This window comes from Salmo salar, chromosome ssa14 (genome assembly GCF_905237065.1).
Source record: "Salmo salar chromosome ssa14, Ssal_v3.1, whole genome shotgun sequence".
NCBI lineage: Eukaryota > Metazoa > Chordata > Actinopteri > Salmoniformes > Salmonidae > Salmo > Salmo salar.
This window is the reverse complement of record NC_059455.1, coordinates 27,476,369-27,493,737: the sequence shown is the minus strand read 5'-3', so window position 1 is coordinate 27,493,737 and position 17,369 is coordinate 27,476,369. Positions and strand designations below refer to the sequence as shown.

General features: G+C 44.0%; 5 protein-coding genes across 5 annotated transcripts in view; 1 reads left to right on the top strand and 4 right to left on the bottom strand.

Moving 5' to 3' along the window:
* LOC106569180 (oxysterol-binding protein-related protein 1) overlaps nt 1-3,631 on the top strand; it is a 51,177-nt gene extending 47,546 nt beyond the window's left edge. Inside the window, exon 13 of the mRNA XM_045694154.1 lies at nt 2,170-3,631. Coding sequence (XP_045550110.1) covers nt 2,170-2,272 — 103 coding nt within the window. The 3' untranslated portion in view covers nt 2,273-3,631. The remainder of the gene's footprint in view (nt 1-2,169) is intronic.
* A 326-nt stretch (nt 3,632-3,957) lies between these two features.
* Nucleotides 3,958-6,505, bottom strand: LOC123726680 (uncharacterized). The gene is made up of 2 exons (XM_045694153.1): nt 6,327-6,505; nt 3,958-4,706 (listed from the first exon to the last, which is right to left on the bottom strand). The coding sequence occupies exons 1-2, from the start codon at nt 6,373-6,375 to the stop codon at nt 3,979-3,981; spliced, it is 777 nt and encodes a 258-aa protein (XP_045550109.1). The 5' UTR covers nt 6,376-6,505; the 3' UTR covers nt 3,958-3,978.
* A 69-nt stretch (nt 6,506-6,574) lies between these two features.
* Nucleotides 6,575-9,154, bottom strand: LOC123726579 (uncharacterized protein DKFZp434B061). Its single transcript, XM_045693667.1, has 5 exons — nt 8,900-9,154; nt 8,148-8,765; nt 7,829-7,975; nt 7,258-7,701; nt 6,575-7,116 (listed from the first exon to the last, which is right to left on the bottom strand). Exons 1-5 carry the CDS (start codon nt 9,084-9,086, stop codon nt 6,575-6,577), a joined length of 1,938 nt encoding a protein of 645 aa, XP_045549623.1. The 5' UTR covers nt 9,087-9,154.
* Nucleotides 9,155-9,337: 183 nt separating this feature from the next.
* On the bottom strand, nt 9,338-13,075 carry LOC106569181 (mucin-12). Its single transcript, XM_014140264.2, has 5 exons — nt 12,990-13,075; nt 11,894-12,796; nt 11,310-11,768; nt 10,504-11,196; nt 9,338-10,377 (listed from the first exon to the last, which is right to left on the bottom strand). Exons 1-5 carry the CDS (start codon nt 13,030-13,032, stop codon nt 9,812-9,814), a joined length of 2,664 nt encoding a protein of 887 aa, XP_013995739.2. The 5' UTR covers nt 13,033-13,075; the 3' UTR covers nt 9,338-9,811.
* A 1,556-nt stretch (nt 13,076-14,631) lies between these two features.
* Nucleotides 14,632-17,320, bottom strand: LOC106569283 (uncharacterized). Its single transcript, XM_014140469.2, has 6 exons — nt 17,042-17,320; nt 16,619-16,779; nt 16,434-16,487; nt 15,928-16,332; nt 14,927-15,796; nt 14,632-14,694 (listed from the first exon to the last, which is right to left on the bottom strand). Exons 2-5 carry the CDS (start codon nt 16,761-16,763, stop codon nt 14,934-14,936), a joined length of 1,467 nt encoding a protein of 488 aa, XP_013995944.2. The 5' UTR covers nt 16,764-16,779; nt 17,042-17,320; the 3' UTR covers nt 14,632-14,694; nt 14,927-14,933.
* Between the last annotated feature and the right edge of the window lie 49 nt (nt 17,321-17,369).

The following is a 17,369-nucleotide window of genomic DNA, read 5'->3' as shown; positions in this document are numbered from 1 at the left end:
AGCCATGGATTACAGGCAACATCCGCACCGAGCTAAAGGCTAGAGCTACCGCTTTCAAGGAGTGGGACGCTAACAAGAAATCCCCCTATGCCCTCCGATGAACCATCAAACAGGCAAAGCGTCAATAAGATTGAATCCTACTACACCGGCTCTGACGCTCGTCGGATGTGGCAGGGCTTGAAAACTATTACGGACTACAAAGGGAAACCCAGCCGCGAGCTGCCCAGTGACGCGAGCCTACCAGACCAGCTAAATGCCTTTTTATGCTCACGTCGAGGCAAGCAACACTGAAGCATGCATGAGAGCACCAGCTGTTTCATACGACCGTGTGATCACGCTCTCCGTAGCCGATGTGAGCAAGACCTTTAAACAGGTCAACATTCACAAAGCCGCGGGGCCAGACGGATTACCAGGATGTGTACTTCAAGCATGTCTTCACTGACATTTTCAACTTCTCCCTGCCCGAGTCTGTAATACCTACATGTTTCTAACAGACGACCATAGTCCCTGTGCCCAAAAAAGCAAAGGTAACCTGCCTAAATAATTACCACCCCGTAGCACTCATGTCAGTAGCCATTAAGTGCTTTGAAAGGCTGGTAATGGCTCACATCAACACCATCATGCCGGAAACCCTAGACCCACTCCAATTCGCATACCGCCCCAACAGATCCACAGATTACTCAATCGCACTGCCCTTTCCAACCTGGTCAAAAGGAACAAATATGTGAGAATGCTGTTCATTGACTACAGCTCAGCGTTCAACACCATAATACCCACAAAGCTCAGCTCATCACTAAGCTAAGGACCCTGGGACTAAACACCTCCCTCTGTAGTTGGATCCTGGACTTCCTGACGGGCTGCCCCCAAGTGGTAAGGGTAGGCAACAACACATCTACCACACTGATCCTCAACAGTAGGACCCCTCAGGTGTGCATGCTTAGTTCCCTCCTGTACTCCCTGTTCATCCACGACTGCGTGGCCAAGCACGACTCCAACACCATCATTACGTTTTCTGACAACACAACAGTGGTAGGCCTGATCACAGACAATGATGAGACAGCCTATAGGGAGGAGGTCAGACACCTGGCAGTGTGGTGCCAGGACAACAACCTCTCATTCAATATTGAGGAAGACAACGGAGCAGATCATGGACTATAGGAAAAGGAAGGCCGAAAAGGCCCCCATTAACATCGACGGGGCTGAAGTGGAGCGGGTTGAGAGTTTCAAGTTCCTTGGTGTCCACATCACCAACGAACTATCATGGTCCAAACACACCAAGACAGTTGTGAAGAGGGCACGACAACACCTTTTCCCCCTCAGGAGGCTGATGAAAAGATGAGGCAATGGTACCCAGATCCTCAGCTGCACCATCGAGAGCATCCTGACCGGTTGCATCACCACCTGTTATAACAACTGCTCGGCATCTTACCGTAAGGCGCAACAGAGGGTAGTGTGTACAGCCCAGTACATCACTGGGGCAAAGCTTCCTGACATCCAGGACCTATATACTAGGCGGTATCAGAGGAAGGCCCAAAAAATTGTCAAAGACTACAGTCACCCAAGTCATAGGCTGTTCTCTCTCTGCTACCGCATTGCAAGCGTTACCGGAGTGCCAAGTCTAGGAACAAAAGGCTCCTTCACAGCTTTTACCCCCAAGCCGAAGGACGGCTGAACAATGGCCACCCGGACAATTTACATTGACCCCCAAATCCCCTTGTTTTTACACTGCTGCTACTCGCTGTTTATTATCTATGCATAGTCACTTTACAAATTACCTCGGCTAACCTGTATCCCCGCACATTGACACGGTACCGGTACCCCCTGTATATAGCCTCATTATTGTTATGTAATTTTCGTGTAACTTTTTTTTTTTACTGTAGTTTATTTAGGAAATATTTTCTTAACTCTATTTCTTGAACTGCATTGTTGGTTAAGGATTTGTAAGTAAGCGTTTCACGGTAAGGTCTACACTTGCTGTATTCGGCGCATGTCACAAATACGATTTGATTTGGTTTAAATCCCACCATCAGGAGTTGACTACTGTATATTACGAAGTTTGTTGGTGTGGGTTTTGTATTTATCACAATCATCATGTAAAACACTCATGCCTGTGCCTGGATACTCTATTGTAGTTTATCTGACTTGGTTCCTCTTGTTGCTCCCATATAGGTGGTTCCACCAGGGCACCAACCCCCACAACAAAGCTCAGGACTGGCTCTACTCCAACAGCTACTGGGATCGGAATTACTCCCTGCTGCCTGATATATACTGACCTACAGGACACACACCACACACACACATCTCTATCTGTACACACCTCGTCTTAACTCGCTCTGCAATTTTTAATATTCTGACACTGGAGCGTTGACATTTTTCTCAGAGGGTTCATTGAAGGGGGAGAAAGTGAATCCTAGTCAGGTCATGCGGTCAGGAAAAATGTGTTATGATGTAGATGGTGTGAACATAGGCAAGGTCAAGGGAGAGTTCTGGCTTTAATCATTTCAAAGCCTGCTCTGGACCTGCTATAGTCCTTTGCATGGGTAAGGATGATGCTGGGAATTGAATGACCGTAAAGGCAACAACCATTCAGTAGTCCCTAAACATATCTCCTATGTCTCACTCAAAGCACAATTGTGAAGCCCTCATGAGTCTGTAAGCGATGGTCATTGACCAGTGTGTATAGAATTATTATAAAACTATAGGGTGTAACCTGCCAGTCATTTTAACAATGGGAGTGTTTTGAATGGAGTGGATTGAATGTGACACACCTCTTGATGGGTCTCTAGTATCTCTCACCAAAACACTTGTGAGAATTATGTCCATTTGAATGTGTTGTGCTCAGTTCTGTTCCTTACAAATGTGTGCAGCTACAGTATCAATTTAAGGAAAATAGAGCTTTCAAATAGTGTGTGAAATAGACTTGGACCTCAGCAACTATGGCTGAGGACATAAATGTCTGTACATATTATTGGATAGAGCTCTTCTATTCTTCTGAGCTGTAATACAATGTAGTACTTGAGGAATTTAGGATACTATGTGTAGAGGAGAATAGCTGTACTGTACTTAGAATTATGGCTCTTGCTTCCATAACACTTGAGAACTTAAAGTTTGACTACTTGGCTCTATATGAAGATATTTTTACGTGTGTAAAGGTTTCCTCTAAAGTAAAAATGTAATTCTGGATATTCTGAGAGGTACATGTAACTGTTTGAACTAACCCTAACACACTGAATGCAAATACAGTACAAGCACAACGTTGACTATGCAAGCATTAGCTGCACTACACCCACAGACACACAGTAAGCTTATGTCCCAAATGGCATCCTATTTCCTACATAGCGCACTACTTTTGACCTGAGCCCAATTGGGGGAAAGGGCACGATTTGGGACACACACGGCCACTGTTCAACTCATTCATCCACTGCAAAACATTCCTCTCCTTGGTTGTGAATAGCTGCTGTTGTAACCTCGGTAAAGCGGTAGTTTAGATTGGATTATCAGTATAGTAGACTGGACCTAGCACACCCTGTGAATGCAGTTTTAGCTAGAGGCTACTCTCACTTTGTGTTTAGCACATTACAGAATCAAGATTGTTTCTATTGTTGCTAAATAAAAGCTTAATGTTACCTTAGTTTGTGTCCTACTTCTCTTATTTCCACCACCCTATCTGCATTTCCCTGAAGCATTACGTAAATTGTGGATGGAATTCCCCGCATAATACTAACTTTCCCCGGGGCACACACTGGTTGAATCAACGTTGTTTCCACATCATTTCATTGACCAACATGGAATAGATGTTGAATTGATGTCTGTGCCCAGTGGGATGGTTGAAGTTAGGCCTTGTTTAGCTTGTGAATTTCCTTACTTTTTCAGCTTCAGACTAGCCTAAAGTCTCACTTAAAACATGTGTTTATTTAATGAAGAGGGAGAACGTTTTAAATGATATGCACACGTTTATTGATACTAGACAACAGTCCCCTACCAATTAAATGGGGCACTAGTTGGCCACCTCCCGGATCCTTCCTGGTCCTCTTTCTCTGTGGGTTCAGAGGTGACAATGCGTATGAGAGCGGGGGAGTAAACAGTATTTCCTTCATCACTGATGACCTGCAGGAACTGGGCCTGACCGTCCCGACTGGAACCTCCGTTTACCATCTCCATTGGAACGGAGAAGGACAGGTCCCCCTGGGGGTCGTCCGCCCTGACCACAGCAGATCTCGACCTGGAAAACATTGCAGTCGGAACACTACGAGCGCTCTGGCTCAGGGACACCTGGTTGCCATCGAGGAACAGGAAGTAGTTGGGGATGCTGATCTCCAGGTTGAGGATAGTTGGATGCTGGGGTGGAGGGCGAAGGGTTGTGCTCTGTGACCTGGGTGTGAAGGCCCTTCTTGGGTACATCGGGAAAGGTGGTGGCTGGGGCTGTTGTCTGGGTCGGCCACACCAGGACTGGGTGTCAGACTGCTGAGGGGAAGGGGACCTCTCTGCCAGTAACACATGTCCAGGCCCAAAGTTGCGAATGAAAGCACTTCCATTGAACGGAGGCTGGGAGATAGTGTTAGTGGACAGTGTGCCCTCCTCCGTCTCATTGGCCAAGTGGTATAGTGTCCAGACCTGATTGGTGAAATTCTCGAAGGCAGGCTGAGCATCAGGACTGACACGTCCTGCTTCAATAGGAACGCTATGCAAGGGCGGGCCATGATAATCTAAAATGACAATAGAATGCAACAAAGTTGAAAATGTCAAAATCCACACATACAAGGAATTCAGAAAGTATTAATACCCCGTGATTTATTATATATTTTTTTGTGTTACAGCCTGAATTCAAAATGGATTAAATATAAAAAATGTCTCACCCATCTACACACAATACCCCATAATGACAAAGTGAAAACATGTTTTCAGACATCTTTGCAAATGTATTGAAAATCAAATACAGAAATATCTGTATTCACAACTCTGAGTCAATACATGTTACAATCACTTTTGGCAGCAATTACATTTGTGAGTCTTTCTGGGTATGTCTCTAAGACCTTTGCACACCTGGATTGTACAATATTTGCACATTTAAAAAAATATTCTTCAAGCTCTGTGTCAAGTTGATTGTTGATCATTGCTAGACAGACATTTTCAAGTCTTGCCATAGATTTTCAAGATGATTTAAGTCAAAACTGTAACTAGGACACTCAGGAACATTCAATGTCATCTTGGTAAGTAACTCGAGTGTATAGTTGGCCTTGTCTTTTAGGTTACTGTCCTGCTGAAAAGTGGATTTGTCTCCCAGTGTCTGTTGGAAAGAAGAACCAGGTTTTCCTCTAGGTTAGCTCTATTCCATTTATTTTTATCCTTAAAAAACTCCCTAGTCCTTGCCGATGACAAGCATTTCCATAACATGATGCAGCCACCACCATGCTTGACAATATGAAGAGTGATACTCAGTGGTGTTGAATTTGCCCCAAACATAATGCTTTGTATTGAGGACATAAATTTAATTTCTTAGCCAATTTTTTTGCAGTTTTACTTTAGTGCCTTATTGCAAACAGGATGCATGTTTTGGAATATTTGTATTCTGTACAAGTTTCCTTCTTTTCAGTGTCATTTAGGTTAGTAATGTGGAGTAACTACAATGTTGTTGATTAATCCTCAGTTTTCTCCTATCACAGCCATTAAACTCAGTAACTGTTTCCTTCCTCTCCGGCAACGGAGTAGGGAGAACACCTGTATGTATTGATACGCCATCCAAAGTGTAATTAATAACCTCACCATGCTCAAAGCGATATTCAATGTCTGCTTCATTTTGTTACCCCTCTACCAATAGGTGCCCTTCTTTGCGAGGCATTGGAAAGCCTCCTTGGTCTTTGTGCTTGAATCTGTGTTTGAAATTCACTGCTCGACTGAGGGTCTTACAGATAATTGTTTGTGTGGGGTACAGGGATGAAGTAGTCATTCAAAAATCATGTTAAACACTATTATTGCACACACAGTACATGCAACTTATTATATGACTTGTTAAGCACATTTCTACTCCTGAACTTATTTAGGCTTGACATAACAAAGGGGATGAATACTTATTGACTTAAAACATTTTAGCTTTTCATTTTTTATTAATTTGTAAAAATATGTAAAAACATAATTCCACTTTGACATTATGGGGTATTGTGTGTAGGCCAGTGACAAACAATCAGAATTTAATCTATTTTATATTCAAGCTGTAACCCAACAAAATGTGGGAAAAGTTGAGGGGTGTGAATACTTTGGCATTGGAGGGGAAATCCCTAAATGTCTTCAAAACAATTATTAAAGTTGAATTCTGAGGGAAAATGTACCTGGTCCAGTCTGCACACTCTGTGACCGTGTGTTTTGAGGCCCAACCATATTGGCTAGAGAAACTCCTAGAGGAATTCCAAGTTGCAGGGTCCCCTGCTGCACTTCTGTAGGGTGGGCAGTCACCTCTTCATGAAGGTGGACTGAAGTTCCTGAAACTTGTGTACTGTTGTCCAACAATCCTATGAGATTGGGAAGAGAAATCTTTAGAAAATAGGTTGGTTTTCGTTGCTAATATTTCAGTAATGTATTAATCTTGATACTTGCCTGATGCAAAATATGTTTGTGTTTCTGCTGCTCTCCTTGCACTCTCCTTTCTACTGGGTATCCTGACTGTATCCTGAGCTGTTTCCATTGCTGCAGTGTGAGACAGAGCTTGTGCAGTGATGTCACTCATTGGTGTTTTCACCTGGTCAGACTCCATGTCCAAGACCTCAAGACAAAGGCCTTCAGCAATGGATGGTCTGTACAAAATTGCCACATCAGAAACGAGTCTTGTCTTAGATGTTGCCAAAGGAGCTCTGAAAGACACTTGTTTAGTTGTGTGACTCTCTGTTGTTTCTGCTGTTCTCTCTACACTCTCTTCTCTGTATATTGCTTTAATTGTTGCTTTTTCAGAGGAAACACTTTCTAACAAACTACTTCTTGAAGATCTTGAAACTGCAGGTGAAATTCTTTCAACAGTAGCAGTTAGAGACATCAGTAGCTCCTCTATTGATGATGCATATGGAATCCCGGGCAGACTGGATTGTGGTGCAATGTCTGTACCAGACAGAGATTCACCAACTTGAGCTGTGGATGAAGATACAAATAATAAAATGTAATTTAGCAGACGCTTTTATCCAAAGAGACTTACAGTCATGCGTGCATACATTTGTCACATACTGTAAACATTTCAGCCAAACAATTTGTAGACAATTCTACAAATTGTACCTGATAGAAGAGATGTTTGTGGAGAAAATCTTGGAGAAACTCTGGGAGATGTCTGTCTCTCTGGTGTCTCTGCTGTTCTCCCCACCCTCTCCTGTCTACTTGGTATCCTGACTGAGGACACACTCAGTGCAGCATCAACTAGCTCTGTTTCAGAGAAAGCTCTTCCTAAATCACTTTCAAAATATCGTATGACTGTTTCAGAAGGAGCTGTTTCTGAAGATTTTCTTGAAACTGCTGGTGAAATTCTACCAACAGAAGCAGATGGAGACACCAGTAGCTCCTCCATTGATGGTGCAGAGGGAAGCCTGGCCAGACTGGATTGTGAAGAAACCCTTTGAGAAACTTTGGGAAATGTGTATCTGTCCATTGATGGTGCATAGGGAATCCTAGGCAGACTGGATTGTTGAGAAATATCTGTACCAGACGGAGATTCACCAACATGAGCTGTGGATGCAGATACAAAATCAGGCACATACTATTTGCCTTACAAGTTTTGCAACTTTTTCCTCAAAATGTCTTATTAGTAGCTTATTAATAGAGCATTCCTCAGAAATATGGATGACAATTGTACCCAATGTACGAGAGGTTTGTGGAGAAACTCTTGGAGAAGCTCTTGGTGATACTCCAGGAGATGTGTGTCTCTCTGGTGTCTCTGCTGTTCTCCCCACACTCTCCTGTCTACTGGGTATCCTGGCGGAGGAGGCCGAACCCTGATTCTCTAAAATGACAATATAATGCAACGTCAAAGTTGAAACTTTAAATTTTCAAATATATATTGAATGAAATGAATATATAGCAATGGATTTAACACAACAAAACAAGAAATTGGCACAATGTAACATGTATTCAATTATTAAAGCTGAATTCCTGTGTTCTAATGGAATATTTACCTGGTATTTTAGTCGGCATAATCTGTGACACATCTTTGAAACACACTGGCCCAACCACATTGGCTGCAGAAATTCCTAGAGACATTACTAGAGAAACTCCACTCCTGGCTGGAGATTCTCTGCCAACAGCAGCAGATGGAGACACCAGTGGCTCCTCAATTGATGGTGCAGATTGAATCCTGGCCAGACTGGATTGTGGAGAAACTCTGGGAGATGTGCATCTCTCTGGTGTTCTCCCCACCCTCTCCTGTCTACTGGGTATCCTGACTGGGGACACTCTCTGTGCTGCATCGACTAGTTCTGTTTTAGAGAGAGCTCTTCCTGATAAAACGCTTTCAGAATATCTTATGACTGTTTCAGAAGGAGCTCTTTCTGACAAACTACTTCTTAAAGATCGTCTTGAAACTGCTGTAGAAATTCTACCAACAGAAGCAGATGGAGACACCAGTAGCTCCTCCATTGATGGTGCAGAGGGAATCCTGGCAAGACTGGATTGTGGAGAAACTCTTTGAGAAACTCTGGGAGATGTGTATCTGTCCATTGATGGTGCAGAGGGAATCCTAGGCAGACTGGATTGTTGAGAAATATCTGTACCAGACGGAGATTTAACAACATGAGCTGTGGATGCAGATACAAAATCAGGCATGTAGTGTATACATTTTATCTTACAAGTTTTGCTCCTTTTACCTAAAAAATGCTGTATTAGTAGCTTATTATTAAGTCATTCTTTAGTGTATGGATGACAATTGTACCTGATACAAGAGAGGTTTGTGGAGAAACTCTTGGAGAAGCTCCAGGAGATGTGTGTCTCTCTGGTGTCTCTGCTGTTCTCCCCACACTCTCCTCTCTACTGGATATCCTGACTGAGGACACTCTTTCAGAACCGGCTGGTGACATTGCCCACTGAGAATACAATGGAGATGCCAGTAGCTCCTCCATTGACAGTGTTTTGTCTATCTGAGCTGGTTCTTTTGCACCATCACTGAGAGACACAGAGGGAACCCTGGCCAAACTGGACTTAGATGCCAAGCCTGTAGCTGTTGGAGTAACATCAACATGGGTTGTGAAAAGACAGACCAGATTACATTATATGAGTACGCTGTGGTATTTTAAAATTAACTTCACCCAGACTACTAACATGACAACCAACCTTATATTTCATTCAAGATATTTGAAAACTGTACCTGAGCTCCAGGATGTTTGTGGAGGAACTTTAGGAGGTACTCTGGAAGATGTGTGTCTGCCTACTGCTGTTTCTGAGGGAGCTTTTTCTGCCATGTCACTTTGTGAACATCCAGCAGACACTGCTGGTGAAATGCCTCCAACAGCAGCTGGGGATCCTGGTAGGTCTGCCATTGATGGTGGTTTATACGTCTCATCCATATACAACAGTTCTCTAGAAGCTGATTCTGCTGCTCTTTCATCAGTAGAGGCAGAAATGCCATCCCCAGCAGGAGTTGGAGGAACAATCTCCCCCATAGATGGTGTTGTATAAGTCTCCTCCATATTAAAGATGACTTCCAAAGAGCCTGACTCTGTTGGACAATCACTCAGAGGGGGCCCTGGCTTAGATGACAAGCCTGTAGCTGTTGGAGTAACGTCAGCATGAGTTGAGGAAATACCGGGGGTTTTTTGTATGTTGTGATGCTATCCTGACATTTTCTTTAACATTTTACCTGAATTAGTGACATGGACCTTATTAGTAGTATATCACAGAGTTGGATGAATTCTGTACCTGACTCTGAAAATGTCTGTGGAGATACTCTGGGAGATGTGTGTCTCTCTGGTGTCTCTGCTGTTCTCCCCACACTCTCCTCTCTACTGGGTATCCTGACTGAGGACACTCTCTGTGCAGCATCAACTAGTTCTGTTTCAGAGAAAGCGCTCCCTGATAAACCACTTTCAGAATATCTTACCCCCTCCACTGCTGTTTCTGAGGGAGCTCTTTTTGACAAAGTACCTCTTGAAGATCTTGCAGACACTGCTGGTGAAAACCCATCAACAGAAGTTGGTAAAACCAGTAGCTCATCCATTGATGGTGCAGAGTGGATCCCTCTGGGCGCTGACTCCATTACTGTGGTTTCAGAGGAAGCTCGTTCTGGTAAGTCACTAGCAGGACATACTGCAGACACTGCTGGTGACACACCTTCACTGATATATCCAGAGGGAATCCTAGCCAGGCTGGATTGAGGTGACAGGTTTGTAGCATTCAGCAATTCATCAGAATAAGCTGTGGAGAGAGACACAATAAAACAAACCTAAATAAAGTAGGGGACTGTTCCTTTTACATCATTATCATAAAGTAGCATGGGCTTGTACTGTACACAGTAAGTCAACCTTTAGAAGTGACTCATACCTGACACAAATGATGTTTGTGGAGATACTTTTGGAGTTGTGTGTCTCTCTGGTAGCTCTGCTCCCACTACTGCAGTTTCAGAGGGAGCTCTTTCTAATACATCATTGGCAGACACTGCTGGTGAAGCCTCACCCACAAAGGCAAATGCAGTTCGTGACTCTGATAGCTCCTCCATTAATGGTACTGCTGCTCCCAAAACTACTGTTTCAAAGGGAACTATTTCTGATACATTACTGGCAGAACACCTTGCAGACACTGCTGGAGTAATCTCCCGAACAGAGATTGCTTCTCCCTCTACTGCTGTTTCAGAGGGAGCTCTTTCAGTGATGTCACCTTCTGAGCGTCTTGCTGTGGCAGTAGAGAATTCCTCCACAGCTGAAGGCGAGTGAGAGAGATCCTTATAAGAGAGAGTGTTAAGAGACTGAGACACAACCACAGGGTTGGATGAGGCCAATTCAGATATCTCCATCCCTGAGCATTGTAATTTTTGGTTCACAATCTCGAAAGCCTTGAGGGCTACTTTATCCACGACGGATGCTGATGTCTGCAGAAGCTCCTCCCAGGCCAGGTCTATGCTGGGTGAAGTAATAGGAGAGATATTTTCTGAGTGGCCCAATTTGACAGCTTTCTTCATTGAAGCAGAGTGAGTGGTGATTACACACCAGTCATCTTCTTCAAACATCACTGGAGAGTCTATAAAACACAGACATTACTTTTCAAATCAACAGAGAATACAGAACATCTATAATGCATTTTTAAACAATTTTCCTTTTTTCAGAACTGTGATATAGAGACATTTTCGTTACCTGACACAAAAGATGCCTGTGTAGATTCTCTGGGAGATGTGCATCTCTCTGCTGTCTCTGCTGTTCTCCCCACACTCTCCTCTCTACTGGGTATCCTGACTGAGGACACTCTGTGTGCTGCACCAACTATTTCTGGTTCAGAGAAAGCGCTTCCTGATAAAACACTTTCGGAATATATTGCAGACACCTCTGGTGAAATTCTACCAACTGAAGCAGTTGAAGACACCAGAAGGTCCTCTGTTGATGGTAATGTGTAAGTCTCCTCCACATTAGAGAAGACTTCTTTACAGGCTGGTTCTGCTGCTCTCTCACCAGTAGAGACAGAGGAAACCCTGGCCAGACTGGATTTAGGTGAAATAGTTGCTGCTGCCTCTCTCTCACCACAAGGTGCAGAGGAAACCCTGGCAAGGCTGGAGGTGGATGGCTTGTATGTAGCCTTTAGATATTCAGCAGAATGAGCTGTGAGGATAGAGAGGATGCAATTGCAAAGGATTTAAACATTACTATACATCTTGTAATACATTGTCCCTAAACAGTTTGTACCAAACTGGCAATACATTTTTGAGTATAGATTAATATTATACCTGACAGAAGAGATATTTGTGGAGATGTGTATCTCTTTAGTGTCTCAACTGTTCTCCCCACACTCTCCTCTCCCCTGGGTATCCTGACTGAGGACACTCTCCGTGCTGCGCCGACTCCCACTATCTCTGAGGAGGATACTTTCTCTGTGTCTGCCTGCTGCAAAGCTGCAGCTGAAGCCACCATTTTAATGGATGGCGAGCCAGACGCCACATTCTCCAGTAAGAATTCTCTGCTTCTCATCACCTGATCCACTGTTTCCTCAGCAGCTAAAGAGGTATTAATCAAGGCAGACGGCGTGCAAGGCAGGTTCTCCACTGAGGGCACTTGGTGGAACACCACCACATCAGACATCACCTCTGTTGTGTCATTCACCCCAATCTTAACAACCTCACCAACCGAAGGAATCCTGGTCAAACTACCTCGGGGAGATACACCTGAATATGTCCGACTGTCGCTTCGGAAGACAATGGTCTCCTGAAGGTTCGCAGAGTGGACGATGATGACGTCATCGGTTGGAGCGCTGATCAAGACTTGAGAGTGGTTGGCCTCCAGTAGACTGTCCAATGATGGAGCTCTCTGGAACACGACTGACTGCACAGCAGAGCCTGGCCGGGCCTGGGCCTCCTCTTCCACAGCTGGGCTGGGTTGACCTCCAAGGTCGGCTGGGCTGGACTGAGGTCCATCTCCAGGGTGGGTTCTATGGTGGGTTTCTCCAGGGGGACTGCTCAGAGACTGAACCTGCCTATCTGGCCCACCCATGGGCTCGCTGGAGGGGACATTGAACTCCTGGGCCGACCTTGGATTGGTCCTCTGGCTGACTGACAGGGTCTCCTCAGCCAGGCAGCAGTCTATGGCAGCTTGTGGCACTGGGCATACTATCCAGTCTTTGACATAATTTGCCTCTATGGAAAGAATAATAATTCCGGAAATTGTGAGCCATGTGTGTGAAACGTTCAACTGTATTTATTTGAAAGCATTTTATATGGCAGGTTGATTTTAAACATTGGGCTTTAATGAAATTGTTAAATGCAATGAATGTGCAGTGATAATGCTAAAGATAACATTGCGCACTATGACTGGCTGAATATTCCTTACCCCGTATCTCCTGGTACAGATGTGTAACATCCTTGGTATCCATCACAGGATTACCTGAAGCAAAAGAAAATATAGTTAATTGCCTGTTCCACTTTAACATGTTAGAATGAGCTTGGAGACTATAGGCCTAGCCTACATGAATTCAAAATGTAGCTAGAATCCGCAGTTGAACATATGAACATTTGAACATCTAGGCCATGTGCTGTTATAATCTCCACCCGGCACAGCCAGAAGAGGACTGGCCACCCCTCATAGCCTGGTTCCTCTCTAGGTTTCTTCCTAGGTTTTGGCCTTTCTAGGGAGTTTTTCCTAGCCACCGTGCTTCTACACCTGCATTGCTTGCTGTTTGGGGTTTTAGGCTGGGTTTCTGTACAGCACTTTGAGATATCAGCTGATGTAAGAAGGGCTATATAAATACATTTGATTTGATTTGATTTGAAAGAATAACAAAGTGGTTGCCATGCCTCTGTTTCGGTAAAAGGCTGAAGGATGGACTTGGAAAAATATAACCACTCTCAAAAATTCATAGACAGAGCTATGGATGCAAGGTCTGACCTTCCATGATATTACAATGATCGTTTTTAGCATGTTTTGAGGCTATCCAGTGTTTGTTCATATTTACACTGTGTACAAACATTGGAGTAAAACACTGTTATATTTGGGGTTCTAATGGGGTATGACAGTTTAACTAAGCTCATGAGGCATGTCTGGTCTTCAAAAATCTAAGGGTAGACCTATATATCATTCATTTATAAATCCAAAAATGGATGTAGCAACTAAGGATTCTAGCTTTAAATGTTATTAGGGTCTACTAAAAAACGGTTCGGCTACTTCAAATAATTCGTGTGTTGGTAAACATCAACTACTTATATGTATATGACTGCATCTACATCAGTCCACACCACTCACGTTCTCTAAATTCCAGCAGCTCAACGCAATAGGCGGCAATAAATTCCGGTATCTGCCTTGGTCCCTCAATTAATATAGCTCTGCAAAGACATTCTAGCCAACTCTTCAGCCCGTATGGGATGATGATGGTCAACGGGGGCTTGAAGTGTGGCGTACTCCTGGAAGCCATCTGGAAAAATGTCGTTGATGGTTTAGTTGCAGTAGTTGTTTACCTGATAATCAGACAGGCTATCCTTCTCAGCCTAGTGTACACTGTACAATCAAATGGATGCAACCAATTTAATTGGTTAAGACTTTTATCTAGGTAGCTAGATATCAAGTCAGATTATTCGAAATTGATTCATATTTTTTAGTTTAGTGAAAACATACCTTTGCAGATAGGTGTAACTCCTATTGAGCCACATCGAGGACTACAATATTGGATTGATTCAAATCCATGATATAAAATTCCGCGGCTGCGTGACGCCACAATGGTACTAACCTCATAAAAATGTATTGGCCAAATTGAAAAGGAATGCAACATTTGCATATTTTGTGCAGCCTAGATTTCAACAATATTATAATCCATTTCAGCAAAATTAAATATTCAACATGCCACGACATATCAGCAGTAGAAAATGCTTACGTAATTACGCATAATAAAGCACAGTCGTTCTCACTGGCACTCTTTAAGCATACAACACGTATTTTCAGTTCTACAATAATGATAATTAAAAACTAATCTGTAAAATACTTTATTGATCATAAAAATCGATGATAAAGTTGTAGGACTTTGCGTTCAGTCTGTCTGGGCATTCTGTAAAGAGAAAAATAACAGCAATTTAGCCACCTGAGAAATCTTTATTCTGATTAACAATATTCTGTGTCTACAAATTCATATATCCATGACGAAAACTTTCCACTAGTTTAATTATACTACCAATTAACAAAAGCTTCAAGGCAAAATTGTGTCAAACTGAAGACTTAATAAGATTAAATTCAATCAAATAATTTGCAGCTATCCATTCACAGAATAACTTGTTCCAAACCTGTCCCTTATGAGGATGGGAACGGGCTATTCTGGTTCTGCGTGGTCAATGGAACAACCCTCCTAGTCGGGGCGCTGCCTGGTCGCTGAGCCGGGGCATCCCTTCTCTGCAGTCCAATGGGGCACGGCACAGGGGCATACAGGGACCTTAGTGCACCGGCAGGGACTGGTCCATGGATGGCGTCACCCCCACACTGTCCTCGATATCCTCCATGATAGGAGGCCTGGGCGGCGGGCTCTGGCGCATAGCTAGAGCTGTCACTCACGTTGCAGGAAGTGCAGTTGAGCCGTCTGGATGTGGGTAGGCACTCGCTCCTGCAGCCAGGCACACCTGTGGCCATCCTGGGTCTCTGCTTGGGCCTGTAGTAAAGAGAGCCAAAGTGGTTGGCGAGGACAGGCACAGGGATGCACCGTGAGAAAGGGCTCTGCAATCCAGAGGGGCAGGAGGGCCCCATGGTTGGAGCCACTTGAATGCAGCTTGCAGAAGGGCTGAGGTGCTGGTGAGTGCACTGCGGCACTGGCAGTGGAGCGGCATGGTGGCACTGGGGCAGCACTGGCTGACCAGGGGGACGATATACCACTCTGCCATATCGCTGGCATCTGCAGGACGGCTGGACATATTGGCCAGACATGAGGTCCAAATAATAAGGATGAAAGCCTGGGAGGTAGGGTGGTGGTGGAGGGTATGTCGGGTAATTCTGGGGAAATCTGGGGTAGCAGGGTATCTCTGTGGGCATGGCGGCACAGGCATACCCCCCCTCCTGGCTGGTGGGTGTGTAATGCTGGGGAACACAGGCCTGTCCAGAAATACTGGCCTCGCAGCTGCTGCTGGCGAATATCTCTGCTGAGCCAGGTTTGACTTGTGAAGCAACTGTGGGGAAAACAGTGGGAGGGAGAGGAACACATTAGATCCCTAGTGCAAAGCAGATTTAGTTTTGCCATACATAGTTGATTTGATTTTGCCATACATAGTTGGGCCTCAGAATCTTACAGCACACATACCTTCACCAGTCTTGTTCTCAGTGGATGCCAGACCTGCTACTGCCTGGGAGGATGCATGTGCCACGTGTTGGGTGTTGGCGTTATTGTTGGTTGGTTGAAAAGGGCTTGATGATGTTGTGGGTACAATGTTGCCAACCAGTGCCCCTAGCTCCATAGCTGCAGAACCCAGGGTTTGGTTCACCTGCAGGTCCATGGCGGATGGAGCTGTAATATTGTTCACTTGTTCTCCACATGGGCTAGTGGTGGTCGAGTACCGTCTGTTGATCTGTCTCTCACTACTGCCTAGTATTTGCAGGTCCTGAGATGTGATCTCCAGGGCATTAAACGTCACATCCTCCTTAGAGGTCACTTTGTATCCATACTTCAACAGTTCCTCTTCATAGGCATTGTCACAGAGTCTCTCGGCTGGGGGGGGAGAGAAATGTTTGGGAATGTGACTGCAAAAGTATATGTTTTGTTTGCATTAACGACTATAGAAATACAGGGTGCATCATCTCTGGACTTACCTCTATGTTTATGAAAATCTTTCACCAGCTTGTTTGGTGAATAGGTCGCTATTTCTGCATTACAAAACAAATTAAATCTTGATCAGATGTATTTCTACAGAACGCTTAATACATGATAAAATGCACTGTACACTACGTAATCAGTCATATTTTTGTCTCTGTGGGACCATGGTGAGCTAATATACCATCTCTGTATTTCCGCAGTTCCATACAGTAGTACATGGCAAATAGCCCTAGGTCAGTTGGCCTCTTTCTTAGGTATGCTCGACTGAAGCCTGACAGAATGGTTATCAGGCCGTTTGGGATGAGAGGCTTGACGTGTTTAGACATGACCGTGTGTGGCGGACTGTAACAAGAAGAAACGCAAAGTAAATACAACATCGCATTAAAGTAGCAACGGATTAGCCTGGGTACAAATCTGGTTTAGCTAACATTCCACTCCTTGTACTCCGTATCATGACAGTTTAGCATATGAGTGGAATGATAGCTAGCTAAACAGACTTATACTGTGGTACCCAGACTAACAATTGATCGCCCATGAGGCAGATTCATTCAACTGATCATGGCTCTGTAGCAAAATATAACAATCGAGACATATGAAAACTTACCTTGAATTTGCAAATTGTAAATTTGTCTGTCGATCTATGAGAGTAGGATCAGTTTACAGGTTACTGGTCATAGCGGCTCATTTTGAGTTGTCTGAGTTGTCGACTTCCGTTGCTATCGCGGACCTACCAATGTTCTGAAGTAACTAAGTCATAATGGTTGGAATGGAATGGCCTTTCGCTACATTAGAATTCATATGACATTAAATAATTAATCAAATAACCTGGCAATCAATTACCCTTATAAAATCAGTTATGAACCGTTGAGACATTTTGTTTCAGTGGCGGATGAAGAAAAACAAAAAGCACTGGCAGAAATCGGCACTAGACA

What these genes read in the sequence shown, in the direction of transcription:
- LOC123726680 (XM_045694153.1), bottom strand. Translation starts at nt 6,375, where the DNA reads ATGGTTGGGCCTCAAAACACACGGTCACAGAGTGTGCAGACTGGACCA. An exon ending in GAGTGTGCAGACTGGACCAG is followed by an intron (nt 4,707 to 6,326) that starts GTACATTTTCCC and finishes TTGTCATTTTAG; the next exon opens with ATTATCATGGCCCGCCCTTG.
- LOC123726579 (XM_045693667.1), bottom strand. Translation starts at nt 9,086, where the DNA reads ATGGAGGAGCTACTGGCATCTCCATTGTATTCTCAGTGGGCAATGTCA. An exon ending in ACAAACCTCTCTTGTATCAG is followed by an intron (nt 8,766 to 8,899) that starts GTACAATTGTCA and finishes CTGCATCCACAG; the next exon opens with CTCATGTTGTTAAATCTCCG. An exon ending in ACAAACCTCTCGTACATTGG is followed by an intron (nt 7,702 to 7,828) that starts GTACAATTGTCA and finishes CTGCATCCACAG; the next exon opens with CTCATGTTGGTGAATCTCCG.
- LOC106569181 (XM_014140264.2), bottom strand. Translation starts at nt 13,032, where the DNA reads ATGGATACCAAGGATGTTACACATCTGTACCAGGAGATACGGG. An exon ending in TCTGTACCAGGAGATACGGG is followed by an intron (nt 12,797 to 12,989) that starts GTAAGGAATATT and finishes TTCTTTCCATAG; the next exon opens with AGGCAAATTATGTCAAAGAC. An exon ending in ACAAATATCTCTTCTGTCAG is followed by an intron (nt 11,769 to 11,893) that starts GTATAATATTAA and finishes CTATCCTCACAG; the next exon opens with CTCATTCTGCTGAATATCTA.
- LOC106569283 (XM_014140469.2), bottom strand. Translation starts at nt 16,763, where the DNA reads ATGTCTAAACACGTCAAGCCTCTCATCCCAAACGGCCTGATAACCATT. An exon ending in ACTGCGGAAATACAGAGATG is followed by an intron (nt 16,488 to 16,618) that starts GTATATTAGCTC and finishes TTTGTAATGCAG; the next exon opens with AAATAGCGACCTATTCACCA. An exon ending in TGAGAACAAGACTGGTGAAG is followed by an intron (nt 15,797 to 15,927) that starts GTATGTGTGCTG and finishes TTTTCCCCACAG; the next exon opens with TTGCTTCACAAGTCAAACCT.